Raw genomic sequence first — 27189 nt, forward strand, 5'->3', positions numbered from 1 at the left:
TTTGCTCCATTTCTTCATGCCACGTTGTTTTATATGCGGTGCTGAATCGTCATTCTCATCACAAGTGTATGGACGCTAGCACCTCCCATCAGGATCTGGAATATGGGGTGGAATAATACCACAGCGGAGTGATTCTCAACCACTTATCCAATTTCATTGAATTCACCACGACAAGTAAAGTGTGCAATGATCCTTAAATTGTCCATTAGGTGATAAATACAGTATTTTCACTGAAGTACATTGCATTCATATATCTTTATTGTCATTTTTACATGCATGTTAAGAGATAGACTGCAAATTATAATAAAATACAATTGTCTCACAGACCGGTATTAAACATTTTCCCCATGACATGCTTTTTGGTATTCTTTTCAGACTTTATTAGTATTATGTAACATTTGGGTGCAAAAATGCTGAATAGTAAACTAAAGGCTGAAGACAAAATGGCAAATATCTCCACAGCCACAGTAAACTTGCCAGGAGAGCTGACATACGCTGGAATAAAGGTGATCCAGACTGCGCAGAATATCAACATGCTAAATGAGATCAATTTGGACTCGTTAAAGTTCTCAGGCAGCTTACTTGCTACAAATGCCAGAACTAAACATATAATTGAAAGAAAGCCTGCAGCACTGCATAGAACGCAGCTTCAGAGCCGGTGTTGCATTCTAAAACGATCTTATTGCTGTATCTTATTGCAAACCATAGCTAGAAAGGGCGGGTTTAATTTGAGCCAAAGCACGCATAATAGAATTTGCACCAGAGTGCAGGAGCACACTATGACCCGCTGCTGCGTCAGCCCAAACTTTCCGGCAAACTTGCTGTCACCACCACAATCGTCTTACCCGAGACGGAAGAGATGCAGAGAGCGAATGTCATTCGGAACGCTGTATGGCGCAGCATGCGCACACACCCACGCCGTGGGGCTGCCAATGAACGTGAGGGGGCAAAGAAAGCACAAAAAGAGAGAAAACAGCAAGAAGATGCTCAGCTCGGAGTTACTGGCCTTGATCGCCGGAATGTGTCCGTAGTAGATGAAGATGAGCATGGTGGCCAGCGACAGCGAGGCCCCCAGCAGAGACACAAAGGTCAAAGCTATGCCCATCGGCTCGTAATAGGTCAGGGACTCTATTGTCTTCGGAACGCACTCATCCCTCCTCTCGTTGGAGCAGAACTCTTGAGGACATGGCGCGCAATCTACTGCAAAGTTTGATTTCTGCATCTGAAATTGGTTTCTTGAGTACATGTTGATGCACACACCTGTTGTGTTGGCTATAGTACATTCAGTGCATGGGATACAGTCAAAACAACAGGTGCGTTCTCCCTTTATCTGCACTTTCCCTGTCCCCACTGGACATTCCACAGAGCACACCGATGCTGGAACCTAAGGAGTTAAAATGAAGTATCCTTGAGATGCAGTGGTGGGAAGCAACAAAGTACAAATACTTTGACCTTTTACTTTTACTCCCTGCATTTGACACCAGATTTCTATACTTTGTACTTGTTTGTCACAATTGAAAGATGGACTATTCGGAAGTTATTGAACTCACCCTGCACACTTGACTTCAGGAGGGTTGTGCTGAAATGTTGAGGTGCTTCCTATCGCTTTGTTAAAAATTGGGAAAATGCCCCCAATCATGATGTCCCCTCTCCGTAAAAGACTGGGCATGTTGAACCTGCCAAACAGCTCACAACCACTCACTGCATCAAATGGCAAAACAGACAAGAGAGAGGACAAGAGGATGGCTTTGCCCAGCATGTTTGCTCTGCAGTAAGAGAGACGAGGACTTGGCTATTATATGATGCAAATGGATTTGCTCTCTTAATAAACAGTGGATATAATCCCCATTGGGGGTAGCCATCACATGTTATATCAGTGTGTGCGCACAGAATAAACAGAAAAATGAGAGTGGAATTTGGCTGAAGATAAGTTTGCTGATATTACATTGAAAATAACGATTAGAACTAAATACGGCAATTAAGTGCAACATTTGCACAATTGTGAAAAAAATAAAATAAAATCTGCATTACCACATTACTGGTAACCTTTCATTGCTCAGTGACTCTCCGTACTGTGTTTTTATGTTTTTATGTCTCAAAAGTATTTTCAGTCAAATTGTTGTACTAGAGCAGTTCCAACTACCAGAGACAAATTCCTTGTGTGTTTTTGACATACTTGGCAAATAAAGATGATTCTGATTCTGATTCATGTCTGTGGAGGATTGCTCATAGTATGTTGCTTGTGCACATTGCTTGCTCATTGGCAGGGATGATACAGGTTGCAATTTAATTACTGACTTTAGACACCTGGTCTACATAACACTGAGGTGGGATGGATTTTATATTTGGAATGAAAACATGGACCCAATGTCATCAGATTCAATTAATTTAATGAATGAATCTATTGTACAAGTTAGGAGTCGACATAGTTTCAGACTATGCCGAAAGTATACATCTACCGTACTTGACATAGGGGACACTTTTAAAGGGTTCTTGAAGGTATTTTTCCCATGAGATGTTTTCTGCAGTTTTTCTCTGGCCTGAAGATGATAATGTAGCACTTTGGAACAAATATACAAACCAGCATTCCAAAACTGGAGGCCAGAATGGCGAAAATCTCCACGGCAACTGTGAATTTGCCAGGGGAACTGACATAAACCGGGATGAAGACAATCCACACCATACAGAATATTAGCATGCTGAAGGTGATCAGCTTGGCTTCATTAAAACTGTCTGGTAAGTTCCTGGCCAGAAAAGCAAGAATAAAACACAAGAGGGCAAGAAGTCCTATGTAACCCAACACACCCCAGAACCCAACAGCTGAACCCAGTGCGCATTCAAGGATTATCTTCTCCTTGTAGTATTTCACATTCATGGCAGGGAACGGCGGATTTGTACACAGCCAAATGATACAGAACAGAACCTGGACTAGAGTGAGAACCAGAACACTGAGCCTCTGCTGGGCATGACCAAACAGTTTAATATTTTTGCCGGGAAATGTGGCTCGGAAAGCCATCAGCACTACTACAGTTTTCCCCAGAACACAGGAGATGCAGAGCACAAAGGTGATGCCAAAGGCCGTGTGGCGCAGCATGCAGGACCACTCAGTCGGCCGGCCAATGAAGGTCAGAGAGCATAGGAAGCATAGTTTTAAGGAGATGAGCAGCAGGAAACTTAGCTCTGAGTTGTTGGCTTTGACGATGGGAGTCTCTTTGTGGGTCAAAAATATGAGGAAAGTCAGAAAAGCTAAAAACACACCAACACAGCTGAATGCCGTTAAAAGAGCACCCATGATATCTTTATGAGAAAGGTACTCAGTGGGTTTTGGAAGGCACTGGTCTTTTTTGGCATTGGGCCAGAATTCCAGGGAACATGCCAAACAGTCAGGAGAATCTGGAACCACAAAGTGACACGTGTAATGGAATCATTTAAGCATGCTCCAATGCACAGGACAGAGTCAACTTTGAAATCGCCCCTCACCTGTCTTATTACTTATTGTTCCCTCAGGACACTCAAAGCAATCAAAGCAGCACACGGGCTTGTTTTTGTTTATGGCCTTGCGGGTCCCTGGCGGACATGGTTCCGTGCACACAGACCGTGGCATCTGGCGAGGAGAAATGAAGAGCGAATAGGAAGTGGATTACAACCACTCACATCTACTTGAAAAAGAACATAAGGCCCACTTTACCTCTGTGCTGTTTCCCCCCCAAACTATGTTGGCATCTTCTCTCAGTTTGAGCTTTTTACCCTCTGGAAAAGACGTGTCGTACTGGCCAATGTTCAGGATCTCGACTGAGCCGTCGTCTTTCATGTGCCAGTTGACTAAGTCGTACTGGGCCACAGAGTCGCCATTATCATCGAAGAATACCTTGGCACCGTTCTGCGTCGTAAAATTTACATATTTAATGTGCTCCAACACCTGAAGAGACATTAGACAGAGCGATAAAAACATGTTCATAGGTCAGATTTGACACAGATACTGTATGCTTTATATTTACCATTTTAGGCTGGACCTCACTCTTGTTTACACAGGAATTTCCTGTGGTGGGATTGACCCCATTTTCACACTGCAGCAATGAATGAAGTGCATATGCAACCCAGTACACAGCTTTGTACACATTATTCTCTGCCCTGAGGTTGTTCACGTCCGTGTAGTCACTGGAGACAGTCTTCAGGTCCTCTGCACCAGTGCACAGGTTTGAGGTGTTGGAAGGAGAGAAGCTGCAGTCAAAGAACTTCTCCCAGAAAGCCTCAATTATACCAGTGTCAGGCTCATCAGATGGTTTCAGGTCTAGTAGGAACTCGCCTAGCCCGGGAATAGACACGTCTGGGAGTGCAAAGCCCATTGCCCCTTGTAGAATGTTCTTCCTCTCCAGGGATGCGAGGTCCTGTTGTGTGATCCACGCTTCGCTGCCAACCCAATGCTTCCCATTTATGTTGTAGCTTTCCATTTTTGATAGAAATGACTTGGTGTAAGATAAAGACATGAACAGCAGGACCACTTTGGATGATGATTCCCTCAGCATCTTCACAATGGCCTTCTGCTTTTTTGTGGAAGTCTTTAGGTATGGTAGTCGATATTCAACACATATGCCCTCCTTCATTGCTTCCACAATAAATTCAGCTGTGCCCTCATCGGCGTACAAGGTTGCTGAATAAATAATCCCCACCCAGCGCCAGTCAAAATACTTCATGAGCTGCACCAGCCCCAGCACCTGAAAGTGGTCGCTTGGCACGGTTCTGAAGAAGGTGGGATACAGATTCTTATCTGACAAACACGCACATGTTGAAAGATGGCTGACCTTCAAGTGAAACAAAGAAACACACGTTAAATCCTTCATCCAACCGTTTTCTATACCACTTATCCTATTCAGTGTCAAGAGTAGCATCAGTCAATCACAGGGCAATATAGAGACACAACCATTCCCACAAACATTCTCACTGTCACTGACATAGAACGGAACCCACCCTGCCTAGACCAAAGTCGGGCGAGTGTACCACTACACCATCACATTAAATCCGGACATGCAAAAAGGTGTTTCTACGTTTTCTCCTCACCTGTGGAATGGACAACGGGCTCAGAAGGATGTTGATATCTTCGCTTATTCCGGACGATGAGTGACCAAGAAGGGCCTGGATCCGACCACCGCATGCAGACTCCTCTCGGCTTACAGCTTCTATCGCCGCTCGTATCAGGTTCTCACTCCCGCAGCCGTTGTAGATCCGATAACCCAGACTGATTCCTGGAAGGAGCTGCGTATTCCTGTTGATCTCCTCCACCGTGAACATCACAGTGCGGACAAACTTCAGTTCTCTGTCATTCCACCTGTGAACCATTTCAAGTGTTAAACATTTGGACGTACAATACAGTTTTACACACCAACTTACTTTGTGCAGTATGAATATGGAACCGCCTTATAGTCATTATCATTTAGTTTTCGAGTGCTTGCCAGGGAGAAAATCCCTCCAATCAGAATATCTCCTTCCCTGGAGAACTCCAAGAAGCCTGTCTGCCCAATCAGTTTGCATGTTCGGTTCTCTGAGTTGGTCGTCGCCAGCAAGCTGATGAAGATCACAATGAACCAACCCATTGTCAGCCACCCTCCCCTTCCCTGATGCAATACTGACCCTGGGAGCTGACCTTTATAGAGATTGCAGCAGCCAATATGCACTTTCTGCCAATTCCCAAACGAATACTGCATGTTTTTCAGTGGTTGTTTTCCTGATATGGATATGACATTTTTGGGATTAATTGATTGCTTAGACTTTTATCTACTTTAAGGTTTGTAGATAGCTACATTTACGGATTCCATGGTTATCGAAATTTTCTAACTTGTCAAATGTCACATTATGTGATCCCACAGAAAATCATTTCCAACAGTATAAAGGTCCTTCATTAAAATGATTTAGTATTTTGTTTTAGTGTTTTGGCAAACAGGCTGGACAGAAAATGCTGTACTCTGTGATTAGGGGATAATGTTAGAGCTCATTATTTTTATTTAAAGAGACAAGGGACTAAGCTTTTTCAGGAATCCCATTACTAGGTTCATCATCGAATACTTAGACTGCATCATTTTTTTGGGCTGAAAGTCCGACTCAGTTCTCATGAAGTACATTTCCTTGGGTATGTACGTTTCTTTTTCAAATCTTGACACATTTGTTCATTTGTACTTCTATTGTTTCTAAATATGCCTAGTATATGTATGTAATTATTCTATGAATATGTGAGTGTGTGAGTACAAATACTGTACTGTATTTAGTTTTTATGTACGTAGGAATTTGTGACAAACTGTGTGAAGACAGGATAGGACATTTCTATTTCAGTTGACCAGTGGAGATGCAGTAGGACTGAATAAACTTGCTGTATGTTTCTGCCTACTCATTTTCCAACATGTTAAATATGCAATATATTTTTGTTTGTTTTGCTAAAGTATTGTTTGACTACTTTGATTTGTTTGTTTTATTGTTTACTGTGTGATCTCATATGTTTGAAATAACACCTTGATTCATTCATTGATTATTTTAAAGAAATTGTAAACAAAAACAATTACACTTGCATTATTCCACTTATGTCAATGTCAGACTGCAGTACAACAAATCAAATGGAGCCCTTTTGAGTATGTTGGGTAAGAATGCAGGTGACGGAAAGAAAAACACACAAAGATGATGACTTTTTCTGTATTTGTAGCTTGGCTTTTAGAGTTGTTGCCCACTCGACATCCATTGCAGCATGTTCATCCTGGAAGCCTCCCACCCCAATCTGCAATCCCTTCTCAAGGTTTCTTTTTTCCTTAAATGGGGTTTGGAGTTTTTCCTTGCCGGGGGGTCTAGATTAGGCGATGCTGTCTATCATTGCCAACTGTGGGCCTGTGAAGCCCTTTGAGACTCTTTTGTGATTAAGGGCAATACAAATAAATTTGACTTGAGTTACGGATGAAGTTATAAAAAAGGTATTGCATTTTTTTGTGACTTGGTGCAAACAATTTACAATTTACATTTTTTTATTTACAATTGTCTGGGAAAGAATGGTGAAGAGGAAACAAATATTTTGATAGAAAGTGTGTTTCACAAATATTTAATAAGTCCCTATAAACAGCTGAAAATAAGTGAAAGTCAGTATTGGATACTGAATATTTGATCATATCATGTCAGTATCACAATGACAAGGCAATGTCATGTCATAGGCCCATACGTTTGTGGTTGCGAGCACTTGTTTTGATCCTGCAGGATTCATTAGAATTCATGCAATGCGTTTACTGTATTTGAAGCTTAATTTTCACAAACTGTAAAGGCATGACAGAATCGATCATTATGGGTTGTAAGACATCACAGAAAAAAAAGTAAAGTGTTAATTTATAGATTTTTGATGAGACACTCAACAAACAACTGGAGATTATTTTAATGTTTCAAAATATAATGCCTGGTATGGTAAAAAAACAAAACAAAACATGCTTATATGGAATGAATGTGCCTTTAAATTGAAATATTAAACATCAACATGTGTAAAAAGCACCAGGTTGTTAAAAGGAATGTTACGCCTCCCCCCCCCCTTTTTTTTTTTTTTTTAATATTATAGATCACAGAACTAGTGTGTAGACTCAAGACATTTTAGACATACAAATGTACACAGCATACTTTAAACATTTGATAAATAGAGATCAATGAATGTAAAATGTGAAGAGATTTTGAAGGTGTACAGTAATTGTTTTGCAATGTGACATAGCATCTGTCGACATTCTCACATTATTTGGTTCATCTTAATAACCAGCACATACTTTGTTGGTGCCCTTGAGTTGTGCACACAGGCTACTACCACCTGCACATGTAAGAAGATGCTCATAGGAGTCAGCTGAGTCCAGATGTAGAGCAGCAAAGTGGGAAGTGACGTCAACACACAGTACAAGTGAGACGTGAGCTCCCTGTGGTCTAACACAGGCCAGAGTTGTTGCAATGTTGACCCAAGAAATACATCTTCAAACCAGTGTTTGTCACTCTTGGTTGGATAAGGAAGGCAGAGAGTCAAGCCGAGAACGAGCACAGTGGCAGGGAGAGCTAGACATTGCTGCCGTGTGGGTCGGAACCACTTCATGGCAAAATGAGCAGCCCAACAGGAGATGAGCAGATGTGAACTTTTGAACAGAGAATACTTAAGGCAGGAGGCCACGGTTATCCAGGAACACTGGAAGGATGGACGGACGGTGACTGGCAACGGAATCCAACACAGTTTGAAAGAAAAAAATGTCATAACGGTGGTGTTGCCGACTCTGATCGGTGACATTTTCATTCTGGTAATGTGAACCCATGCCAGCAAGATGGCAGCCAAAAACACTCTCCCAACCCATCTGCTGGTGTCGGCGGGCAGCCAAGCTTCGTGCCTGGCCGGGCTGAATGTGATGGTGTCTGTGGAGGAGAAATCCACACATTTAACACATCTTTAGAAACGTATTGCCTTTCTTTTCTCCTTTCTTTGGTTATTACCTGCGCTTGTGAGAAAGGAGGATCCTTTTGGGGACGGTGTTGGAAAGGTTTGGGACGGGATCTGCATTTGATGAAATAATACTTCAATTTGATGTACTGAAAAAAATGGCACCTGCCACAATTGTTTTGCCATCTTTATATTGGTACCTTCTTAACTTAAAAAACATGCACCTATCTTGAACAGTATTTATTAATACAAAAGATAACCCAAATCAGACATGAATGTATTACTCACAAATTATACTTATCACTGAATGAATTGACCAACATAGATTTGAAAGTGTATTTGTTTTTCGACGTCTGACTCAAATATACGCAAAGCCCACAATAAGTACATCTGCATGTATAACACTCTATTTAGGATAGAGGACCTTGTTGTGCTTGTAGTTTACTTGTGGCAGTTACTTACTTGATGATATGAGATTTAGTATCCCCTTATACAGGATAAATAAGTCCAGGGACACATTTGTCCCTTGAGCAATACAAAGATGAATTTTCACAATGCCACAAATGGCTAAAGTACTGCAAAACTGTGTGTCTTTTTTTTTTTTTAATCTGTGAAATGTCTAGGGCCTGTCAAGTCTACTTTGTCTTGACTGTTTTAAAATGCATTCACTGTTTCTAAAGCGTCAAACTGTCTTTTGCCCTTTGCTGTGGGGCGATAAAGCATACTGAACTGAACTCATGTAGTGAACGTTTTTCAACCACGGCAGTAAACTTATTGATGAATTACTACCTGTTAATAAAAAAAACATTTTACATAAAAGGAAAAACTTCTTTAACAACCAAGAAGAGTCCAGTAGTTCAACTTTTGTGAATTATCATGAGCTGGATGGCTGAGAATCTCCACAGACACGATCAATCAAAACTGAGCATTGCTATCTGTGTGAAGGAAGGATTTTCGATTTAGGTCTTGTATTGCATCTCAATATAGTGTACTTAACATTGCGAATATAAAAACATTATTTCATCTTATCCGTAGGAAATTTTAGAGGCAAAACCTGCTCACAGCAGATCCTGAAGTCACCCGTCTCTGATGACACCAAGGACATCGCGATCCCTCTGTCCCCAGGTTGGAGCACAAGTACACACCTAACTGACATTTGAGTTCTATTGAATATATTTTGCTCAGTTTTGAGCTCGGGGTTGCCATCCATGTTTTGCAGGTCCGCTCGAGCAAGAGCAGTGATGTGAGGGACGTTGAACCGGCTTTGAATCAGATGTGTGATGCAATTTATCTACACAGAGGACAAAATGCAAAAAAATGCAAAAGGTCATCAGTGCATTTTCTTCATAAGCAAGCTAAACACATATAGATGGAACCAGGAGCAACTCCTGCATTTGAATTTATTACTCACCTGCATGCTTAAAGGGAGATCGTTGACCTGAAATTGCATGAAACATATCAACAGTCTGAAACATTTTTGCTTCCACGCAGGCTCTTCCTGTTGATCTTTATGCATCGGAGGCCCTTCCAATTGTGTGTCATTCAAAGTGGCATCTTTCCCTGACAAGATCCTACGTGGGACAGAACTCTTCAGAATAGATCTAAACAGGTGATGAGGAAGAAAAGTCTTCATTTAGTACAAAATAACATCACCATCATCATGACATTTTCAACAGAAATAAGCAGAGGTGGCACTTAAAATAAACAACAGTGAGGGTGCTTAGCTTCTAATTCCAGTGCTATTACTTCATATGCTACTTTGAAAATGAAATGTGATCAAAATTAGGCCTCCGTCATTCAAGCTGCTGAGGAACTTGCTGGATTGCAGATGATTCTGTTGGTGGTGTCCAGATCCAAGACAAAAAGACTGGAAGATGAAATAGAGAACGGACATGCTGAATATCTCACTTACCTGTCACAGGTTAGCATAGTTTTATGGAGAACATGCAGTGGCATGTTTGAGCCCTCACAGTGGACGTGGTGACAGTGCTGAGAACAGCAGCCAGGTGACACCTTCCATGTGAGCAGTGCCAAAAAAAACAACGCCACTGATGTCATCTCAGAGCTTTGCCTTAAAGCACAGTCTGCTTTGCTCTGAGGGGGGGGGCTGACTTTTTATGGGTTCCTTTCTGCCATCTAAGAGTAGGAGGCAACTCTGAGGGCAGATCTCTAAGGTAATAAGCTTAAGGATGTCAAGCATGAAAACACGTGACAGCAATCCACCCAGGGCCCCAGTTTGCTATGACGCTTGATTATTTGGCGATCACCAAGAACATGCGACTAATTCTTTCAGTGAAACAAGCAGAATGCCCAAATGAGAAAATGTGTTCAATCGTGTCCAATCATCAAGTGTCCAATCACTGAGGGATTGTATTATACTGTGTCTAAATCCATCACCTCGCAGTTTAGGAGACTCTGTCACTCAATACATAGAAGTTGCGTGAGCCACTGCCTATTTGCAAACTCGCCGTTATAAATTCTTCTGTGGAACCTAATTTACAACTGTTTGCTGAAAAGTTCACTTATTAGCAACTTTCCATGCGCTTGTGTGCTCATTCTGTTTTGCCCTGCTCCAATTCGCCATGTTAGCAGAAGGGTAGCTAGCGTTGGTCACCAGCTGAAAGGCGGCCGAATTGACTAGCAAACAGCGACGTTATGGAAGATTCCAGTAAAGGTGACGCTTCTCGTAGGTTTACACTGAAGAAAGCAGGGTGGTAAACTTCTCAAGATAATGCAAAGAAAGGTTCGGATCGCTAACTAGCTGCTAACGGCTAGCAGCCCCACGTAAGGTACAGTAGTTCTAAAGTGTCATTTTAGTATTGAAAAAATGTGAGTACCTATGGATCAATGCATCAAAAAACACAATAAAATAGCTAAGAGGAATTAGTATTTTTCTGGGTTAACAAGCGGCAATGTATGTGCCACCCTTATTGCACATTGGATACATTTTTTCAAAATCTGATCAACTGAAAGCTAATTATTTTTAAAGGTAATGATGGTGAATTGAAAATTATATTCAAAGTGTTTTGGGATGATAGTTGGTCTATGTAGGGTTTAATCTATTATTGTAGGCAATTATATATATTTTTTTGTGGGCTTGACAAGTACTCATGGACTTTCACGAGGGCTTAGTACCTCCTTCTCCTAGTAAAAGGGAGGTACTAAGGCACAGCGAAAATCCATGAGTACTAGTATCCATGAGTGAATGTCCTGCAACTTGAATGTCCTGCAACTTGAAGTTGCGGTTTCATTCCCTGGATCCCTCTCGGTGTCCTTATATATATACACACACACGTAAGTATCGTGGTACCTACAACGCCATGAAAAAGTATTTTCCCCCTTATCAAATTATTATTCTTTTTTCTTTTTTTTTGCGTAGTTCCTCACATTTGTAAGATAATCAAACAAATGTAAATATCAGACAAACATAACCCAAGTAAACATAAAATCAAGTTTTTAAAGGGGAACAAAGCTCTTCTAAGCTACCTGGCCCTGTGTGAAAAAGTAAGTCTCCCCCTTGTTAAATCATGAATTCACTTTGGCTAATCACATTTTGAGGAAAGATGAGTTAATTTTCACTTACCACACCCATTTGGCTTAAATGTAACACAGAAAAATGAACATCATACCAACAGTCAGATGGGGTGATAATGTGATGGTCTTGGGCTGTTTCGCTCCTTCAGGACCTGAACAACTTGTTATGATTGATGGAACCATGAATTCTGCTCTTTGCTAGAAAATGCTGAAGCAGTGTTTGGCCATCAGTTCCAGAAGTGCACTTGGGTTCTGCGGTAGGACAACAATCCAGTACACACCAGCGCGTCAACTTCTCAAAGAAAAATAATCATAATAATAATAATTTTTGTGGCTTAGCTGCTTTTTATATGGACTCGGTCAAAATCTGTACTTTAATCCATATATTTGTGTGAAGCATTTGTCCCTTTTGGAAGGAGGAAAATTATAATATAACTATAGAAAAGCTAGGTATGCTACACATTAGACTAGCAACAGTTGACAATCATTCTGACTCGGACAAGACAAATGAAATTTTAAATTACTGTCGAAAAAAACAATTTATATACAATATATAGACAGTACACCGAGTTAAAAATTGATCAAAAGTAGGGCTTTAGATATACAAATGGGAAACAACAGTCAAGGAAGGTAATGAGAGATCCAAGCAAGCTCTTAATTGGCATAAAGCAGACAAGCATGTTGTGATTAGGGTGTAAATGAACACAGACTATTTGTTTCCTGCTTGAGGCAACACACCACCTGTTGTCCATGTTGTTGTGTAAGGGGATGAAGCAACATTGTTTCATCTCTTGCCTCCTGTCTTTCATCCTCTCCCTGTGGACCAGCACTTCAGGGTAAAAAGGTTCCGCACACAACCGATGAGGACATATTCATCTCCCACTGGTCTTCTTCGTCTTTGTTGTTTTTGTATTATGTACAATATGTCCCATTGCATCATCATTTATTTGAACTTGAGACAAGCCATCAGGGGATTTTAGGGTGAATGTACATGGCCTCAGCCATATTGAAACAATGCTACCACACAGATTTCCAGTTATATAATCTAGTTAAATCATACATAGAATACCTAATTAGGGCGGCACGATGGACGACTGGTTAGAGCGTCTGCCTCACAGTTCTGAGGACCGCGGTTGAATCCCTGGCCCCGCCTGTGTGGAGTTTGCATGTTCTCCCCGCGCCTGTGTGGGTTTTCTCCGGGCACTCCGGTTTGCTCCCACATCCCAAAAACATGCATTAATTGGTGACTTTAAATTGCCCATAGGTGTGACTGTGTGTTTGTTTGTATGTGCCCTGCAATTGGTTAATTGAAGACTCTAAATTGCTCGTAGGTGCGAATGTGAGTGTGAATGGTTGTTTGTTTCTATGTGCCCTACGATTGGCTAACAACCAGTTCAGGGTGCACCGCGCGTCCTGCCCGATGATAGCTGGGATAGGCTCCAGCACTCCAGCGACCCTTGTGAGAAGAAGCGGCTCAGATAATGGATGGATGGATGGATGGAATACCTAATTAGAGCAACTCAAACTTTATACCTACTCCTGCCTATGTCCTGGAAATCACGTGTTCCTGCTGCAGGTAATCAGAAGTGCATTGTTGCCTTTGGGAGTCTCTAAATGGCTGACATCCTCTTGATATACCGAATATAATTTGAAATTTAACCTAAAATAATTTGTCACTTCTTTTATGTTTTGCAGTAGCCGGTGTGACATAAACAATAAAAACTTTCAAATGAAATTACAAATTAGTACATACTTGAAAGTGTGTTTCATTTGAAGATGGAAAAGCTACACAAAGGATCCCTTACTTTAGTAGTATATTAATTCTAGGAAAGGTAATGTGGTATACTCATACTGCACGTATTTTCACTATTAATTTATATTTGTCAAGGTGCCTCAAAGGGAAAATACACATCACGAGAACAGGATGAGCTTAGAAGCACAATAATAATAATAATGGCGGCATGGTGGACGAATGGTTAGCACATCTGCCTCACAGTTCTGCGGACCGCGGTTCAAATTCCAACCCCGCCTGTGTGAAGTTTGCATGTTCTCCCCGTGCCTGCGTGTGTTTTCTCCGGGTATTCCAGTTTCCTCCCACATCCCAAAAACATGCATGGTAGGTTAATTGAAGACTCTAAATTGAAGACTCTAAATTTCATCAGTAAGGTAGACTTGAACTTTTTATTACTGAAGGCTCAAATAAAAGCAATCGTTCCTAATGGTTGCTTTATTTATTTTGTATGGCAGAATCAATGGCATGCGAATACATATATTTGCTCTGAAACAAAAGCAGGGATATTATATTTCACGCACACAAGAACACTGCTGCACATTTGAAAAAATGGTCTTTATTAACGTATTTGATTATTTGACTTTCCCATTATGTGTTTCTTAGTGTTCTTCTCGGGCCTAAACAATATTATGAAGCACTTGGGCATAAAAATGCAAAAAAGAAGTCCGTAACTGCTGGCCAGAATAGCAAATATCTCCACAGCCACAGTGAACTTTCCCGGAGAGCTGATATAAGCAGGTATGAAAGCGAACCAAACTGCACAGAATATCAACATACTGAAAGTGATACATTTAGCTTCATTGAAATTATCAGGCAGCTTTCGAGCAAAAAATGCAATGACAAAGCACAAAATGGCCAGGACTCCTATGTAGCCAAGCACAGCCCAGAAACCTAGAGCAGAGCCCAGTTGACACGCTAAGATGATTCTGTCTTGGTACAGTATCAAATTCTTAAATGGAAAAGGAGGGCTGATGGTTAGCCAAAGTATACAGATGATCACCTGGATTAGAGTGAATGCCACCACGCAGAGTCTCTGCTGCGTTGGTCCGAACCACTTCAGGAGATAACTGCCTGGAAGTGAGGCTTTAAAGGCCATCAAGACCAATATGGTTTTACCCAGAACGCAGGAGATGCAGAGCACGAACGTGATGCCGAAGGCCGTGTGCCGCAGCATGCACGACCACTCGGTGGGGCGGCCGATGAAGGTCAGTGAGCACAGGAAACACATGGTTAAGGAGAAGAGCAGCAGGAAGCTCAGTTCCGAGTTGTTCGCTCGGACCAGAGGAGTTTCTTTGTGGCAGTAGAATACTATCGTTGTCATTGTGGTCAGGAACACTCCTAGTAAAGAGAACAAGGCTAGAAGAGTTCCCAGGATTTCTCCATAGCTCAGAAACTCTATTTCTTTTGGCGTGCAGGCGTCTCTGCGTTCGTTGGACCAGAACTCTGGTGAGCATTTCACGCAGTGTATAGAATCTGTCAGCAGGAGAGGGTTTGTTTTCATTGATATCAAATTCAGTGGGGGGAAGTAACAAGGTACAAGTACTTTGTTACCAGAAAAACAAACACTTTTTGTCATATAGAAGATGCTATTTTCATGGGTCCTCCGTAGCTTGAATGACGTCACGGTAGAGCAAGCGGGAAAGAGAGCGCTATACGTTACGATACAGAGAGTGATGCAATTACAGAGCTAGCAGTATTTCACTTACTACTGAATATACTTGTGGTTATCTACACCCAGTGTGTGTCCATGAGAAGTAAGTTCTTGCCACCATTTTGTGTGTTTACAATTGTTAAGTTGGCGAAGTTAAGTCCATGTCGTACATCCCTGTTGTGTTTCAATTTAGCATGCGGCTTTATGTCTGTAAGTTTTTCTTAGTCAGTTCACAGCATTAGCAGTAGCATATAAGTCGAGCCAACGCTACCGAGCTCTGTTTAAAAAAAACAAAAAAACGACAGAGATATTTCTTTTCCCTTCCTTTCAGTATGAGCACTGTGTAAGTTAATAGAAGAGGAAAACAATTTTGTGTGCATATTTTTTTTTTCATCATGCAAATATATATTTTTTAAAATTTTGTACTTAAGTACATTTCAGAGAGTGCAGGAGTTGATACAGTACTTCTACTTTTTTTTACAGAATTATCTATACTTCCCCTTATGTGTACAGTGTGAGTGTGAGCCACCTCTGGTTAAATTACCTGTCGAGTTACTGATTTCTCCTGCGAGGCACATGATGCAGTCGTAGCAACACAATGGACGGCCTTTCTGGAGGACCTTGCGGCTTCCCGGCAGGCAACTCTCACTGCACACTGATATGGGCACCTGTCACACAAACACACAAGTCAAATCATTCATACAGCATATACAAGTAGAGTTTCGGCAACAACCACCTTCACCTCGGAGCTTCCATTACCCCACACCACAGGAATGTTACTCATGATGAACTGATGGCTGTCCACCTGGGAAGCGTCATAAATGCCCACAGTCACTCCCTCCATAGTGCCTCTGTTAGTTATCTGCAAGTTGACCAGTTCGTATCTGGCTGGCGAGTCACCGTTACTGTCAAAATATACTCTCTCTCCCCCTGGAGTGGTGAAGTTCACCGAGCTGAGATACTGCAGGACCTGGCGAGAAGGGGCAATAATTGAACAAGTAATCATACTAAACACACTCTTTTAAGCATTTTATCGGATTATGTTTGAACTGGTTTAATTGTATATTTTACAACAAAAACATTATATTAAGCTTGGCTAAGGAGGGGTTAAAAGTTAGGGCATATTATTTCAACAATTTGCTTTTGAAAAGAAAAAGCTTTTATTAAGCCAAACCACAAAATAAATCCTAACTATAAACTTTTTCTTCTTCTTATATCTGTTTTATTTTTGTATATAAATTTTATAAAATTGGGGGGGGGGGGGGGGGGGGCGTCAAAGCCATATCCATTGCTGCCCCATTACTTTTGGATCATACGTCGTGTTGGGGACGTGTGTTCCAGAAGTAAGAAATCAATGTCACTGCACAGACCTAGACACCTTTATATTACTGCTCAAAACCCACCTGCTCAAACATGCCTTCATCTTCATTGAATTTTTATTGTTTTTTTTTTTTTTTTTATGTTAAGCAACTATGAGTACATTGAAAAGTTGCTAAATGGATAAAATGTTTTCTGTTTATTAATACAGTCATAGATACAAGAGGCAGATGCCTGCAATTTTGACTGAGCCTCTCCTCACCTGCCATGGCTCAGTATGTGCACTATTAGCACAACTCCTATTTGAAAAGGGTCCGCTCACTTCTCCACACTTGAGGAGGGCGTCGAGAGCATGGGCCACAGAGTAAACGGACTTGTAGACATTGTTGGTAAACCTCAGCTCGGACACATCTGTGAATTGTGACTCGACATTGCGCAAGCTCTCGAGGCCGCTGCAGGGCTTTTGTTGCCCCGTCGTGGTTGCTTTCAGGGAACAGTTAAAGACATCCTCCCAGAAGTCTCGCACAAATTGGCTGTGAGGGAACAACGAGGGGTGGAGCCCCCTCAGGTGTTCCTCCAGCCCGGGGATCCGAGCCCTGCTGACGGCGAAGCCCAGCGAGCCCACGAGTACGCCGTGTCCCTCGCTGTCAGTCAGGGAGTGATCCGTAATCCAGGCGTCACTGCCGACCCACTGCAGACCTGTAACGTTCTGCTTGTACAGCTCCTTTGCCAGCAACTTAATTTCTCTGTGAGACATAAAGGCCATTATTACTTTGGAAGAAGCACTTTGGATTTTGGATAATATCCTCTGCAGGTCTTCAGGTGGACCAGAGGATGAGAAGGCATCAGAATACTCGATGCACACTTCGTATTCTTGGGCAGCCTGGATGAATGCAGCAATGCCATTGAGGCCATATTCATTATTCACGGCTATGGCTCCGATCCAGGTCCAGCCAAGGTGCTTGACCAACTTTGCCAGGGCTCGGCTCTGGTAGTAGTCACTGGGAACGGTTCTGAAAAAGGTTGGATACTCTTTCCTGTTGCTGAGACAGGCACAAGTGGCAAAATGGCTTACCTGTAAACACAAAGAAAAATGACAGGGCGGTGACATTCTCAAATAATACATTGTTACAATATTTAACTCATCTAAACAGTTCTCCTCACCACCGGAACATGGAAACGTCCTACAACCGGTGCAAATGCGATGGTCGGTCTGGATCCCGAATGTCCCAGGATAGCTTGCACCGTCTCCATTTTTGTGCAGTTTTCATCACTAACTTTTCTTTCAAGGCCACCCATCAAGGCCAGTGCAGCTCTCAGAATGTCCATGGTCCCACAGTCGTCATAGATCTTGTAACCCAGCTTGACGCGAGGAAGGATTTGGGGGTTTTCGTTGATCTCATTGATGGCGAATATCATCGCCTGAGCAAATTTAAATTCTCTAAAGTTGAAGCTTGGATGATAATAAACACAAACTTGTGTGTCAATTTCAAGCAATGTATGCAGTAACAGACAAATTGATGCATTAATTAAACATAGTCCAGTCTAATGGTATTAAACAGTACATACTTTTTACACGGTCGCACCTCTGGAATTACTTGAAATGTATTAACCGCATAATCCTGCCCTGTGCGGAATGAAAAAATGGCGCCAATAACAAGATCCCCGTCTTGCGCCAGCTCAGGCAGGTGCGGTGGCCCCCGCATCTGGCACACACACTCCCCCTTCTTCTCTGTGAGCAGGACCAAGATCAGCAGGCTCAGCAGTGACATAGTGTTGTTGTGCAGACCAGGCCAGCCTTGCTAGCACACTCAGGGCTTTATACACAAAGGAGGGAGAAGTTGTCATGGTTCATCTCATACCTCAGGAGACCCAAAGAAACCAAACAAGTGAAGATGTCTTGTTTGTGGAAATGTGAATTTTAATTTTTAAGTACAAAGAGCATAAATGGCAATTCTTCCTCATGCGCAATTAATTCCATGAGAATAAATTCATACATGGTGACAATAGAATTGGCCAACACTTGCCCATTACCACGGGTGGCGGAACAACTTTCAAAGTGGGGGGCACAGTACTTTTCGGGCACTTTTTGCCCCTCCAAAACCAATCGTCCACTGGGGGCAGGAGGGGGGATTTTAAGGGGCACTTTGGCCGCTCAAAGGGCACTTAAGGCTGCTTCGAGGTCACTTTTTGTCAGACACATGGGAGCACAAGGGGTAAAAATGGGGAACATACGGTAAAAACTGTGTGTTGGGGGGGGGGCTCTGTCCTCTGGGCGTTACACTGATATGAACATGTCCCCCTATTTGCTGTTATAACAGTGTCCACTTTTCTGGTAATACCGTAAAATAAATCCTGCTGTCAATTTGCGTCCTTTCATCAGGTCAGAGAGATCTTTCCCATTAATCCCATCCAATATTGCATTTATGGACCCTAACCCTAACCCCCAACTGTTCCCACATAGTTAGCGCAATTGTTATCACGTACCATACCATAAGCAGGGGTGGGCCTAGTGGGCCTAGTTAGTACTTGGATGGGTAAATTGAACTAAATTTCTTGGTGAGATTTATCATTAAGGATCAGAGGTAACTAAAGGGGCCTAATTTATTTTGGAATCGTTTTTTGTTTTTATAGACTCACGGCATTCATCCAAACAAGCAGGGTAGCCCCATACTAAGACAATTTACAGTATAATGTAATCTGCACTTGCGGATGGCTATTTTGTAATCGATACGGATGAATTTCTGTCTCTTCTCCTCCTTCTGTTTATCCTTCTTCTTCATCCTCCTTCCGCTTCTTCTGTGGTCCCACATCCTCATACTGCTGCCAGCGATAATGCCCCTTTCAGGCCTCACGTGTCACTAACAGAACTTCCGATTCAGACAATTCAGACTGTTGTGACAAACAGGGTGCTGCACCCACACAATGGATTTAAACGTGCAAATACAAACAATTTGTCCTATTTGTTGGCTTGCTCAACCTGAAAAGCTAAGGAGCTGAAAGTCAAGATGTCTCTTCTAAATGCTCGCCTTATCAAACAAGACTTTTGTCCTATGTGACTTTTTGATTAACCATGTTTTGGATCTAATGCTTATAACAGAGACTTTGATGCGAGATAGGGAGCTAATGCTCCTAGCGGAACTTTGTCATCCAAACAAAAGCTTTTTTAGCTTTTTTTTGCCTCACTTTTCAAAGACAGTCTAAAATGTGAATTGATTACTGACTATGGGTTAGGGTTAGCTAACCAGCTCTGAATCACAACTTTTCACGATAAGTAATCCTTCATTTGTTTTAGTTGCTGCAATTTATTGTCCACCAAAGTACAATGATAGCTTCATTTCTGAATTTGCGGAATTTCTATCCAGATCTTTTTTTTTTGCTTTATGAGAGACTATTGATTGTTGGTGATTTTATGATTCACATTTGTTGTGACAATAAGCCACTAGTCAATGACTTTTAAATTGCCATAGAATCTTTTAGAATCTTACACAGTTTGTGTCTGTCTGGACTAACACATCAACATGGGCATACTTTAAATGTGGTGCTAGGCTACGGCCTGTCTGTTTCTCTCATTGATACTTGTGTCCTAAGAATTTTAGACCACGATAGTATTTGATATTTCTATTCCAAACGTCCCGTAATGTTGGCCAAGGAACATTTATGATCTTAGCTCGAGATTGCCATATGTGGTTGATTTGGTTTTTAGTCAGTACTCTTTGGTGGAAAGTCTCCAAAAATTGTGGTGATTCTATGCACCAATTTTTTGACTTATTGGTTGCCCCAGCTAAAATGAGGAAGGGAGCTCTGAAAAATGTCACACCCTGGTGAAATGATGAGCTAATCATTCAGACTCAGACTATGTTGCCAACAAGATTTTAAATGGCTTAGGACCAGTGTTTTTAAAGGAACTTTTGGAAATGTATGTTCCAACATGGTCTCTCGGCTCGGAGGGGAGCAGCCATCTAACTATCCCAAAAGTAAGCTGTTTGGTGAACGGGCCTGCTCAGTTCGAGACCCAATTCTGTGGAACACTCTTCCACTTGATGTCGAGAAAGCATGCTCAGTTGAAACGTTGAAAGCAAAATTAAAGACCCATCTTTTTACTCTTGCATTTTAATTTATATATGGTGTCCTGTTTTAATTGGGTGTTTTTTGTTTTTGTTCCTGTTGTTAACTACAAAATTGTTTTACTTTGTTTGTCTTATTAAATGTTTAGTTGTTGGTACTGTACCTGTGCATTCTACTCATCTGTACAGCACTTTCACTGAAAGTGCTCTAAAAAATAAACTTATTTTTATTATTATACACCAACCCCTGATTGATTAATTTAATAATATGTGACAATAGGGTCTATAAACAGTTCATTCTTCTCACTAAAACTTCTTCCGTTCCAATAACTTTTCATAAGGATTTTTCTGTCCCTTTACTTCTGATGCTCTTCTTTGTATTCTTTTCGGGTTGCATTAGTATGATGTAACATTTAGGAATAAATATGCAAATGAGCAGTCCAAAACTGGAGGCCAAAATTGCAAATATCTCTACGGCAACACTGAACTTGCCCGGGGAGCTGACATAAGCTGGGATGAAAGTAATCCACACAGCAGAAAATATCAGCATGCTGAAGGTGATCAGTTTGGCTTCATTGAAGTTATCAGGAAGCTTGCGGGCCAGAAAGGCCAGAATGAAACATAACAGGGCCAAGATTCCTATGTAGCCAAGCACGGCCCAGAAGCCCAGAGCTGAACCCACAGCACACTCCAAGATGATTTTATCCTTAAACTCTTTGAAATTTTTGAAAGGGAATGGAGGAGCGATTATGAGCCAGAGGACACAAATGACCACCTGGATGAGAGTAAAAGCCAGCACACTGAGTCTTTGCTGAAGAGGCCCAAACCACTTCAAGACATGACTGTCAGGAAGCGTGGACCTGAAGGCCATCAGCACCACAACAGTTTTCCCCAGTACACAAGAGATGCAGAGCACAAAGGTTATGCCAAACGCCGTGTGTCGTAGCATGCAGGACCACTCAGTGGGCCGGGCGATGAAGGTCAGAGAGCTCAGGAAGCACAAAGATAAAGAGAGGAGCAACAGGAAGCTTAGCTCTGAGTTGTTGGCCCTGACGATGGGAGTACTCCTGTTTTTGAAGAAAACAAAAGCCACGGCAGCAGTCAAGCATGAGCCCAATAAAGATGCCGTGGTGAGGAGAGATCCCATGACCCCCTCGTGCGACAAGAACTCTGCTTCTTTCCTCGTGCAGGCATCTCTCCTCTGGTTTGACCAGAACTCTGGGTGGCATCGCACACATGTGACAGAATCTGAAAATGTAGGACAGGACAAAGGCCTGCATTGCTTATCATTACGCTCACAAAAAACTCAACATTATATTGAGTGAAGAAACAGTGCAAGCACAACAAAAAATACATAAATTCACACTCACATTCACACCTATGGACAATTTAGTCCTCATTTTGCAATGAACCTATGTTATAGTTTAACTTTTCTTTATGCCTCATCTACATATGACCTGGCCTAGTGTTTCCCAACCATAGGAATCCCACTTGTGTTCTAGGCAGAAGCCGACCTGTTCCAATATGATTGGCTGCAGTATACTCTCCAATGCAATATGATGGGCTGCTGTATCCCGGTAGGACACACCCTACTGCTTCCAGGCGGGAAAAGAAGTATGTGACTTCAATGTGTTGGCGTTTATATGAATCCCACTGACTGTTACCCACCCTAATTCTAATCCTAACCTTAACCTGTTGTAGCCGAACCCTACCTCAAACCTATCCCTAAACTTAACCAAAACAAACTTCATTGTTTTAATTTTGTACAAATGTGATACATATTTGGAATGATCATCAGTCATCAGTGGGATTCCTAATAACGCGCCAGTGACGTATAGTGACAGGCAGATGAGTTAAAGGTCCCATATTTTTGCTATTTAGACCTCCATAGAGTGATTCTCTAACATGGACTGAGTATAAAAGTGTCAATTTCATTTTAAAAAACACCTTGGTTTTGTCATCAGAGTGTCCATAAAAGGCTCCTCTGACAGCTACTTCTGTTTGACCCAGTTTTGTCCCTATTTGGCTCAGTCCTCTATGGTTGCCTCCATATAGAAGACCCACAGTGAATATGTCATCTTTGTGTTCAATTAAACAGGTCCAGATATCAAACTGAGCAAGTACATTTGTGAATAAATTAAGTTGAGATTCTTTCAGTATTCATAATTTTTGTGACATTTTTGTTTGGTGGTGTCCTGTGAGATTTTTCTCATGTGAAATGGGTACCTTGACTCAATAAAGTTTCAGAAACATTGATTTGGCCTATCTGTCCATTAAAAAAAAATACATTTGGCTCTTGATAACAAACGTTTGCCCACACCTTGTTATGTATCATACCTGTGGTGTTACTGAATTCGCCCTCTGCACACCTCACACAGTTATAGCAGCAGACCGGCTTTCCTTTCTGCAGAACCTTCCGTGTCCCTGGGTGACATTTCTCACTGCAAACTGACACAGGGACCTGCATGATAAAAATGTATGGAAACTTATAAACATGTTTTGCAATCAACTGTGGTACTCATACTCTACTCACCTTCTGTGAGTTCTCAGCCCAAATCATAGATCTATTATTCAGATTCAGCTTTTTGTTCGCAGACGTGTCGTAGAGACCAACTGTGACAAATTTGACTGTCCCATTTACTGTTGGCTGCCAGTTTATAATTTCATACTTGGCTGTTGGATCTCCATTCTCATTGAAGTAAACTTCATCTCCTTCTTTAGTTCTGAATGTAATCTTCTTCATGTGGTGTAAAATCTAAGGCAAGATACATATTGATGTTATTTAGCTGATGGCGTGATGTAAAAAAAAAAAAGACGCATTTATTCGTACTTACTGTAAATGGCTCTAGCTGCACATTTGTCTTACATGTTGTGTTACAGCCAAGAATACCATGAAGCGCATGGGCCACAGCATACACAGCTTTATAGACATTGTTAAAGATCGGCATGAGTGACATATCAGTGAAGGTGTTTTGAACACTGCTGAGGTCTTCAAAACCACTGCACCCCCTCTGATTACCGCCTGATGACTTTGCCCTCTCAAGCTGACACTTGAATAATGTCTCCCAGAATAGCCTGAATGTGTCATCACCAGATGTATTCAGGCGTTTTATGTCCAACATGAACTCCCTCATGCCGCTGACGTGTGCTTTGGGGATGGACAACCCGATTGCTCCATCTAGGATATGTTTCTGATCCATAGCTGCCGTTTGGGAATCAACGATCCAAGACTCTGTGCCGACCCACTGGTAGCCGGTCAGGTTGTGATGTGACAGTTGATGAATTAATACATCCAGGTCCATGTGCGAGAGGAAAGTGACAATCACCTTGGATGTAGAAACCTTAATAACATCGATTATCTTTTTTATTTTGTCTGCTGGATCCATCCTAAAGAAAGATACTGAAAACTCCAGACAGATACCAAGCTGTCGGGCAGTCTCTGTGAACGTGGCCATTCCATGATTGCCATAATCATCATTGGTTCTGATAGCTCCCACCCAGGTCCACCCAAAGTGCTTGACCAGCTGGGCAAGAGCTCTACTCTGGTAATAATCACTGGGTATTGTCCTGAGGAAAGATGGGTATTTGACTTTATCACTGAGACAAGCACAAGTGGCAAAGTGGCTTATCTGCAGGAAAAGAGAAAGACATTATTGACAATATTTACTTCAGATAGTAAGCACAGTGCATTTCGGTCTAATCCTACCCACCAGCGGGATTTGAAAAGGTCCAATGACAGTTGCTATAGCCATGCAAGGAGAGGAAGACGTCTCTCCCACAATGGCCTGCACTTGGGCTGGTCTGATACAAGGCTCATCCAAACGGCTGTCTCCATCCCCATTGGCCAAAGCCAGTGCGACCCTCACCCCTCTAGCAATGGAGCCACAAGAGTCATAGATTTTGTAGCCCAGAGAGAGGCCAGGCAACAGGTCGGTGCGGTTATTGATCTCCTCAATGGCAAAGACCATGGCTTGGGCAAACTGGAAGCCCCTAAAATTTAAACTGGGTGCAGACAGTTGAATGAAGCAACATTTTAAGGAATGCAAAGTTTAAACTGAGCTCGATAGTTTACCTGGTGCACTGCAGTGGTAGCGGCTTGTGTGCATAGCTATCCTGTCGGTCTTTCCAACTGCTGTGAAGGGAAAAGATTCCCCCCAACATGATGTCTCCGTCCTTAAATAACTGGGGTTTCTCCAGATCTCCTCTGCGCCTGCAGATTGGCTGCTCGGCCCAGGAGAAAGTTGCTACTAGGAAGAGGTGTAAAAGTGCCCAACCCTGCTCTGCCCACTTGTGTGTGGGTGTCATGGTGTCTGAGCATGAAGGTAAACCACAAGATGACGTGGGACGCCGACCATTCGTGTGAATCAATTCTCACACTGGCTTTTATATGTGTAGAGCTGACCCGTGAGGGGGGGTAGGAGGAGGGAGATGCACCAAAGAAGTAGGACAATTTTTTCCTTACATTTCTATAAATATTTTGAACTTTGAATATAAAAGTTCTGCAATGTGAAAATTGAATAATAGATTTGTTCTTCACCTTTAATTTTTAGTCATAAAAAACATTTGGTGTCAGGAAAGCAATTGAAGTATGATTATACAATCACAACTTGTATATTGCGACAGGGTTGCCATTCTTGTCAAAGTGTACGCTTTCAACCAACTGAAGAGAGAGGTTCACAGCCAGCCAGTAAAGCAGCGGAAAACCATGGTCAGTCCCTTGACAATATATGGAGTTTTTAAAGCCAAACACTCTAGGAGGTGACCTCGAACTTTTATTGTCTCTTAAATATCTTTCAAGACACAACTGGGTGACAATGTCTCCACTTTGTCTGTATCGTAACATATGACATATTGCTTCCCAGAATTCTTTGAGGAGTTCATGCTGATGATTCTGAGTTGGGTTAACCTGCAGCAGGAACTCACAGGTTGGGGATCTCACTCTCTCTGATGGTGAAGCACAGAGCCCAAATCAGGATGTCAGTGTACCTCTTGATGGTAAGATATTTGGCCGTGATCCAGGATTCACTGCATCACATTGCAGCACGGTCTTTTTCTGGTTTTAGAGCTTCCTCTAGCAGAACATCCATCTCTCCGTGTGGCTTTGGCGCTGCCAGTCACTGATGACCGTCAACACCTTCTCAGGAAAGTCTGTTCTCGAGATGACCTGGAAGTACTCGATACTGGCATCCTCCTGACTTGTCGCTCTGACAATGACTCTGACTTTTTGCCAGAGTCATTGTCGGCCACCCAGGACTAGTCAAAGTGTTTTATGAATTGGGCCAAGAATCTGCTCTGAAGGTAAATCAATGGGGTTGGTTCTGAAGAAGGAGGGTTACTACTTTCTGTTACTCAGACAAGCACAAGTGGCAAAGTGGCTGATCAGAAGAGCAAAACGGGAAAAACAGCCAAACATGAAAGACATACAGTACATGACTACATTGACAATGCTACATAAAGCCACAAAATCACTATGTTTTTACACATTGTAAACAATGTGGTTAGGCTTGGGTAATTTCCTTTTGGGTGTATTAGTTTATTAACTTCCATCATTAAAATTTCCATTGATAGTCTTTTCATCTACTCTAAAAAAACAAACATTATAAAACAAAATATGTACAGTACATTTTGAAATTACAGTGTGTAACGCTGTATAAAATCAATACTTACGTATGCACATAAGAACAGGCAGGAACAAGCTATACAATATTATGGATACTCTTTAGGTTTAAAAAGCCATCCATTATTCAGCTTAAATTTAATGCATGAGTGTTGACCCATTTAAAACGACATGCCTTAATTTCTTCCACATCCGTCAGCTATCAATTGGAACATTATCCAGTCACATCTACATGCATTTGTCCTTCAATTTGTCATGACTGTCTCATTAATTTTAAAGAATTCTGCATCCGGATAAGAGGATTAAAGTTTCTCTTTTGACAGGTGGTCAAAATAAACACTTGCACACACCTGATTAAGCAGAGCATTGGCCCGTGTCACGATTAATTTTCTCTTATTGTTATTTTCCATAGAAGGGGGTGTTGATGAACAATCAGTTGATGTGCCTCTTAGGGGCCTGGTTTAATTAAAAAATAGGATGTTTACAGTATGTGTTTGCAGTGATGTCAGTGGATCAACCACCTTGGAGGTCTCCAGAGGGTCAACCATGTGGGATGTGACCGAGGTCTGGTGCCTCCGGCTTGACCTTGACTTACACCTGTGGTGTACACACACGCACAATAACAAGCTAAAAAGTCCCTCTGGAGTTAAGTGTCTCTTGCCTTCTGTCACAACTTGCTCTTGAAACCATTGCAACATGAACACCTTGAGGAGTCTTACGATGCTTAGGAAACCTTTAACAAGATTATCAGTTGTATTTGACCTTGATGTTTAACTGACAACAAAA

General features: G+C 41.9%; 3 protein-coding genes, 1 long non-coding RNA gene and 1 pseudogene across 4 annotated transcripts; 1 reads left to right on the forward strand and 4 right to left on the reverse strand.

Moving 5' to 3' along the window:
• Positions 1–272: 272 nt before the first annotated feature.
• Positions 273–1246, reverse strand: LOC133482379 (vomeronasal type-2 receptor 26-like; annotated as a pseudogene).
• Positions 1247–2363: 1117 nt separating this feature from the next.
• LOC133481814 (extracellular calcium-sensing receptor-like) lies at positions 2364–6652 on the reverse strand. The gene is made up of 5 exons (XM_061780955.1): positions 5059–6652; positions 3999–4802; positions 3689–3919; positions 3481–3604; positions 2364–3393 (listed from the first exon to the last, which is right to left on the reverse strand). Exons 1-5 carry the CDS (start codon positions 5335–5337, stop codon positions 2483–2485), a joined length of 2349 nt encoding a protein of 782 aa, XP_061636939.1. The 5' UTR covers positions 5338–6652; the 3' UTR covers positions 2364–2482.
• A 2251-nt stretch (positions 6653–8903) lies between these two features.
• On the forward strand, positions 8904–10032 carry LOC133481817 (uncharacterized). Its single transcript, XR_009789622.1, has 3 exons — positions 8904–9550; positions 9645–9751; positions 9917–10032. It is a non-coding gene; the product is annotated as an uncharacterized LOC133481817 (long non-coding RNA).
• A 4278-nt stretch (positions 10033–14310) lies between these two features.
• LOC133481811 (extracellular calcium-sensing receptor-like) lies at positions 14311–18777 on the reverse strand. Its single transcript, XM_061780950.1, has 6 exons — positions 18289–18777; positions 17884–18172; positions 16982–17794; positions 16145–16372; positions 15947–16070; positions 14311–15224 (listed from the first exon to the last, which is right to left on the reverse strand). Exons 1-6 carry the CDS (start codon positions 18489–18491, stop codon positions 14311–14313), a joined length of 2571 nt encoding a protein of 856 aa, XP_061636934.1. The 5' UTR covers positions 18492–18777.
• Positions 18770–25658, reverse strand: LOC133481812 (extracellular calcium-sensing receptor-like). Its single transcript, XM_061780951.1, has 6 exons — positions 24859–25658; positions 24497–24788; positions 23621–24415; positions 23320–23541; positions 23124–23247; positions 18770–22034 (listed from the first exon to the last, which is right to left on the reverse strand). Exons 1-6 carry the CDS (start codon positions 25089–25091, stop codon positions 21121–21123), a joined length of 2580 nt encoding a protein of 859 aa, XP_061636935.1. The 5' UTR covers positions 25092–25658; the 3' UTR covers positions 18770–21120.
• Between the last annotated feature and the right edge of the window lie 1531 nt (positions 25659–27189).

The sequence above is a fragment of the Phyllopteryx taeniolatus genome, chromosome 8 (genome assembly GCF_024500385.1).
Source record: "Phyllopteryx taeniolatus isolate TA_2022b chromosome 8, UOR_Ptae_1.2, whole genome shotgun sequence".
NCBI lineage: Eukaryota > Metazoa > Chordata > Actinopteri > Syngnathiformes > Syngnathidae > Phyllopteryx > Phyllopteryx taeniolatus.

Bases quoted from the DNA above. Each gene is read 5' to 3' on its own strand.
- LOC133481814 (XM_061780955.1), bottom strand. From the start codon at position 5,337: ATGGTTCACAGGTGGAATGACAGAGAACTGAAGTTTGTCCGCACTGTG. The intron at 3,920-3,998 runs GTAAATATAAAG...ATGTCTCTTCAG, and splicing joins GTGAGGTCCAGCCTAAAATG to GTGTTGGAGCACATTAAATA. The intron at 3,605-3,688 runs GTAAAGTGGGCC...TCTCCTCGCCAG, and splicing joins GGGGGGGAAACAGCACAGAG to ATGCCACGGTCTGTGTGCAC.
- LOC133481811 (XM_061780950.1), bottom strand. From the start codon at position 18,491: ATGTCACTGCTGAGCCTGCTGATCTTGGTCCTGCTCACAGAGAAGAAG. The intron at 16,071-16,144 runs GTGAAGGTGGTT...TTTGTGTGACAG, and splicing joins GGGGTAATGGAAGCTCCGAG to GTGCCCATATCAGTGTGCAG. The intron at 15,225-15,946 runs GTAATTTAACCA...TCCTGCTGACAG, and splicing joins AGAAATCAGTAACTCGACAG to ATTCTATACACTGCGTGAAA.
- LOC133481812 (XM_061780951.1), bottom strand. From the start codon at position 25,091: ATGACACCCACACACAAGTGGGCAGAGCAGGGTTGGGCACTTTTACAC. The intron at 24,789-24,858 runs GTAAACTATCGA...GTCTGCACCCAG, and splicing joins CTACCACTGCAGTGCACCAG to TTTAAATTTTAGGGGCTTCC. The intron at 23,542-23,620 runs GTAAGTACGAAT...ATCTTGCCTTAG, and splicing joins TGCAGCTAGAGCCATTTACA to ATTTTACACCACATGAAGAA.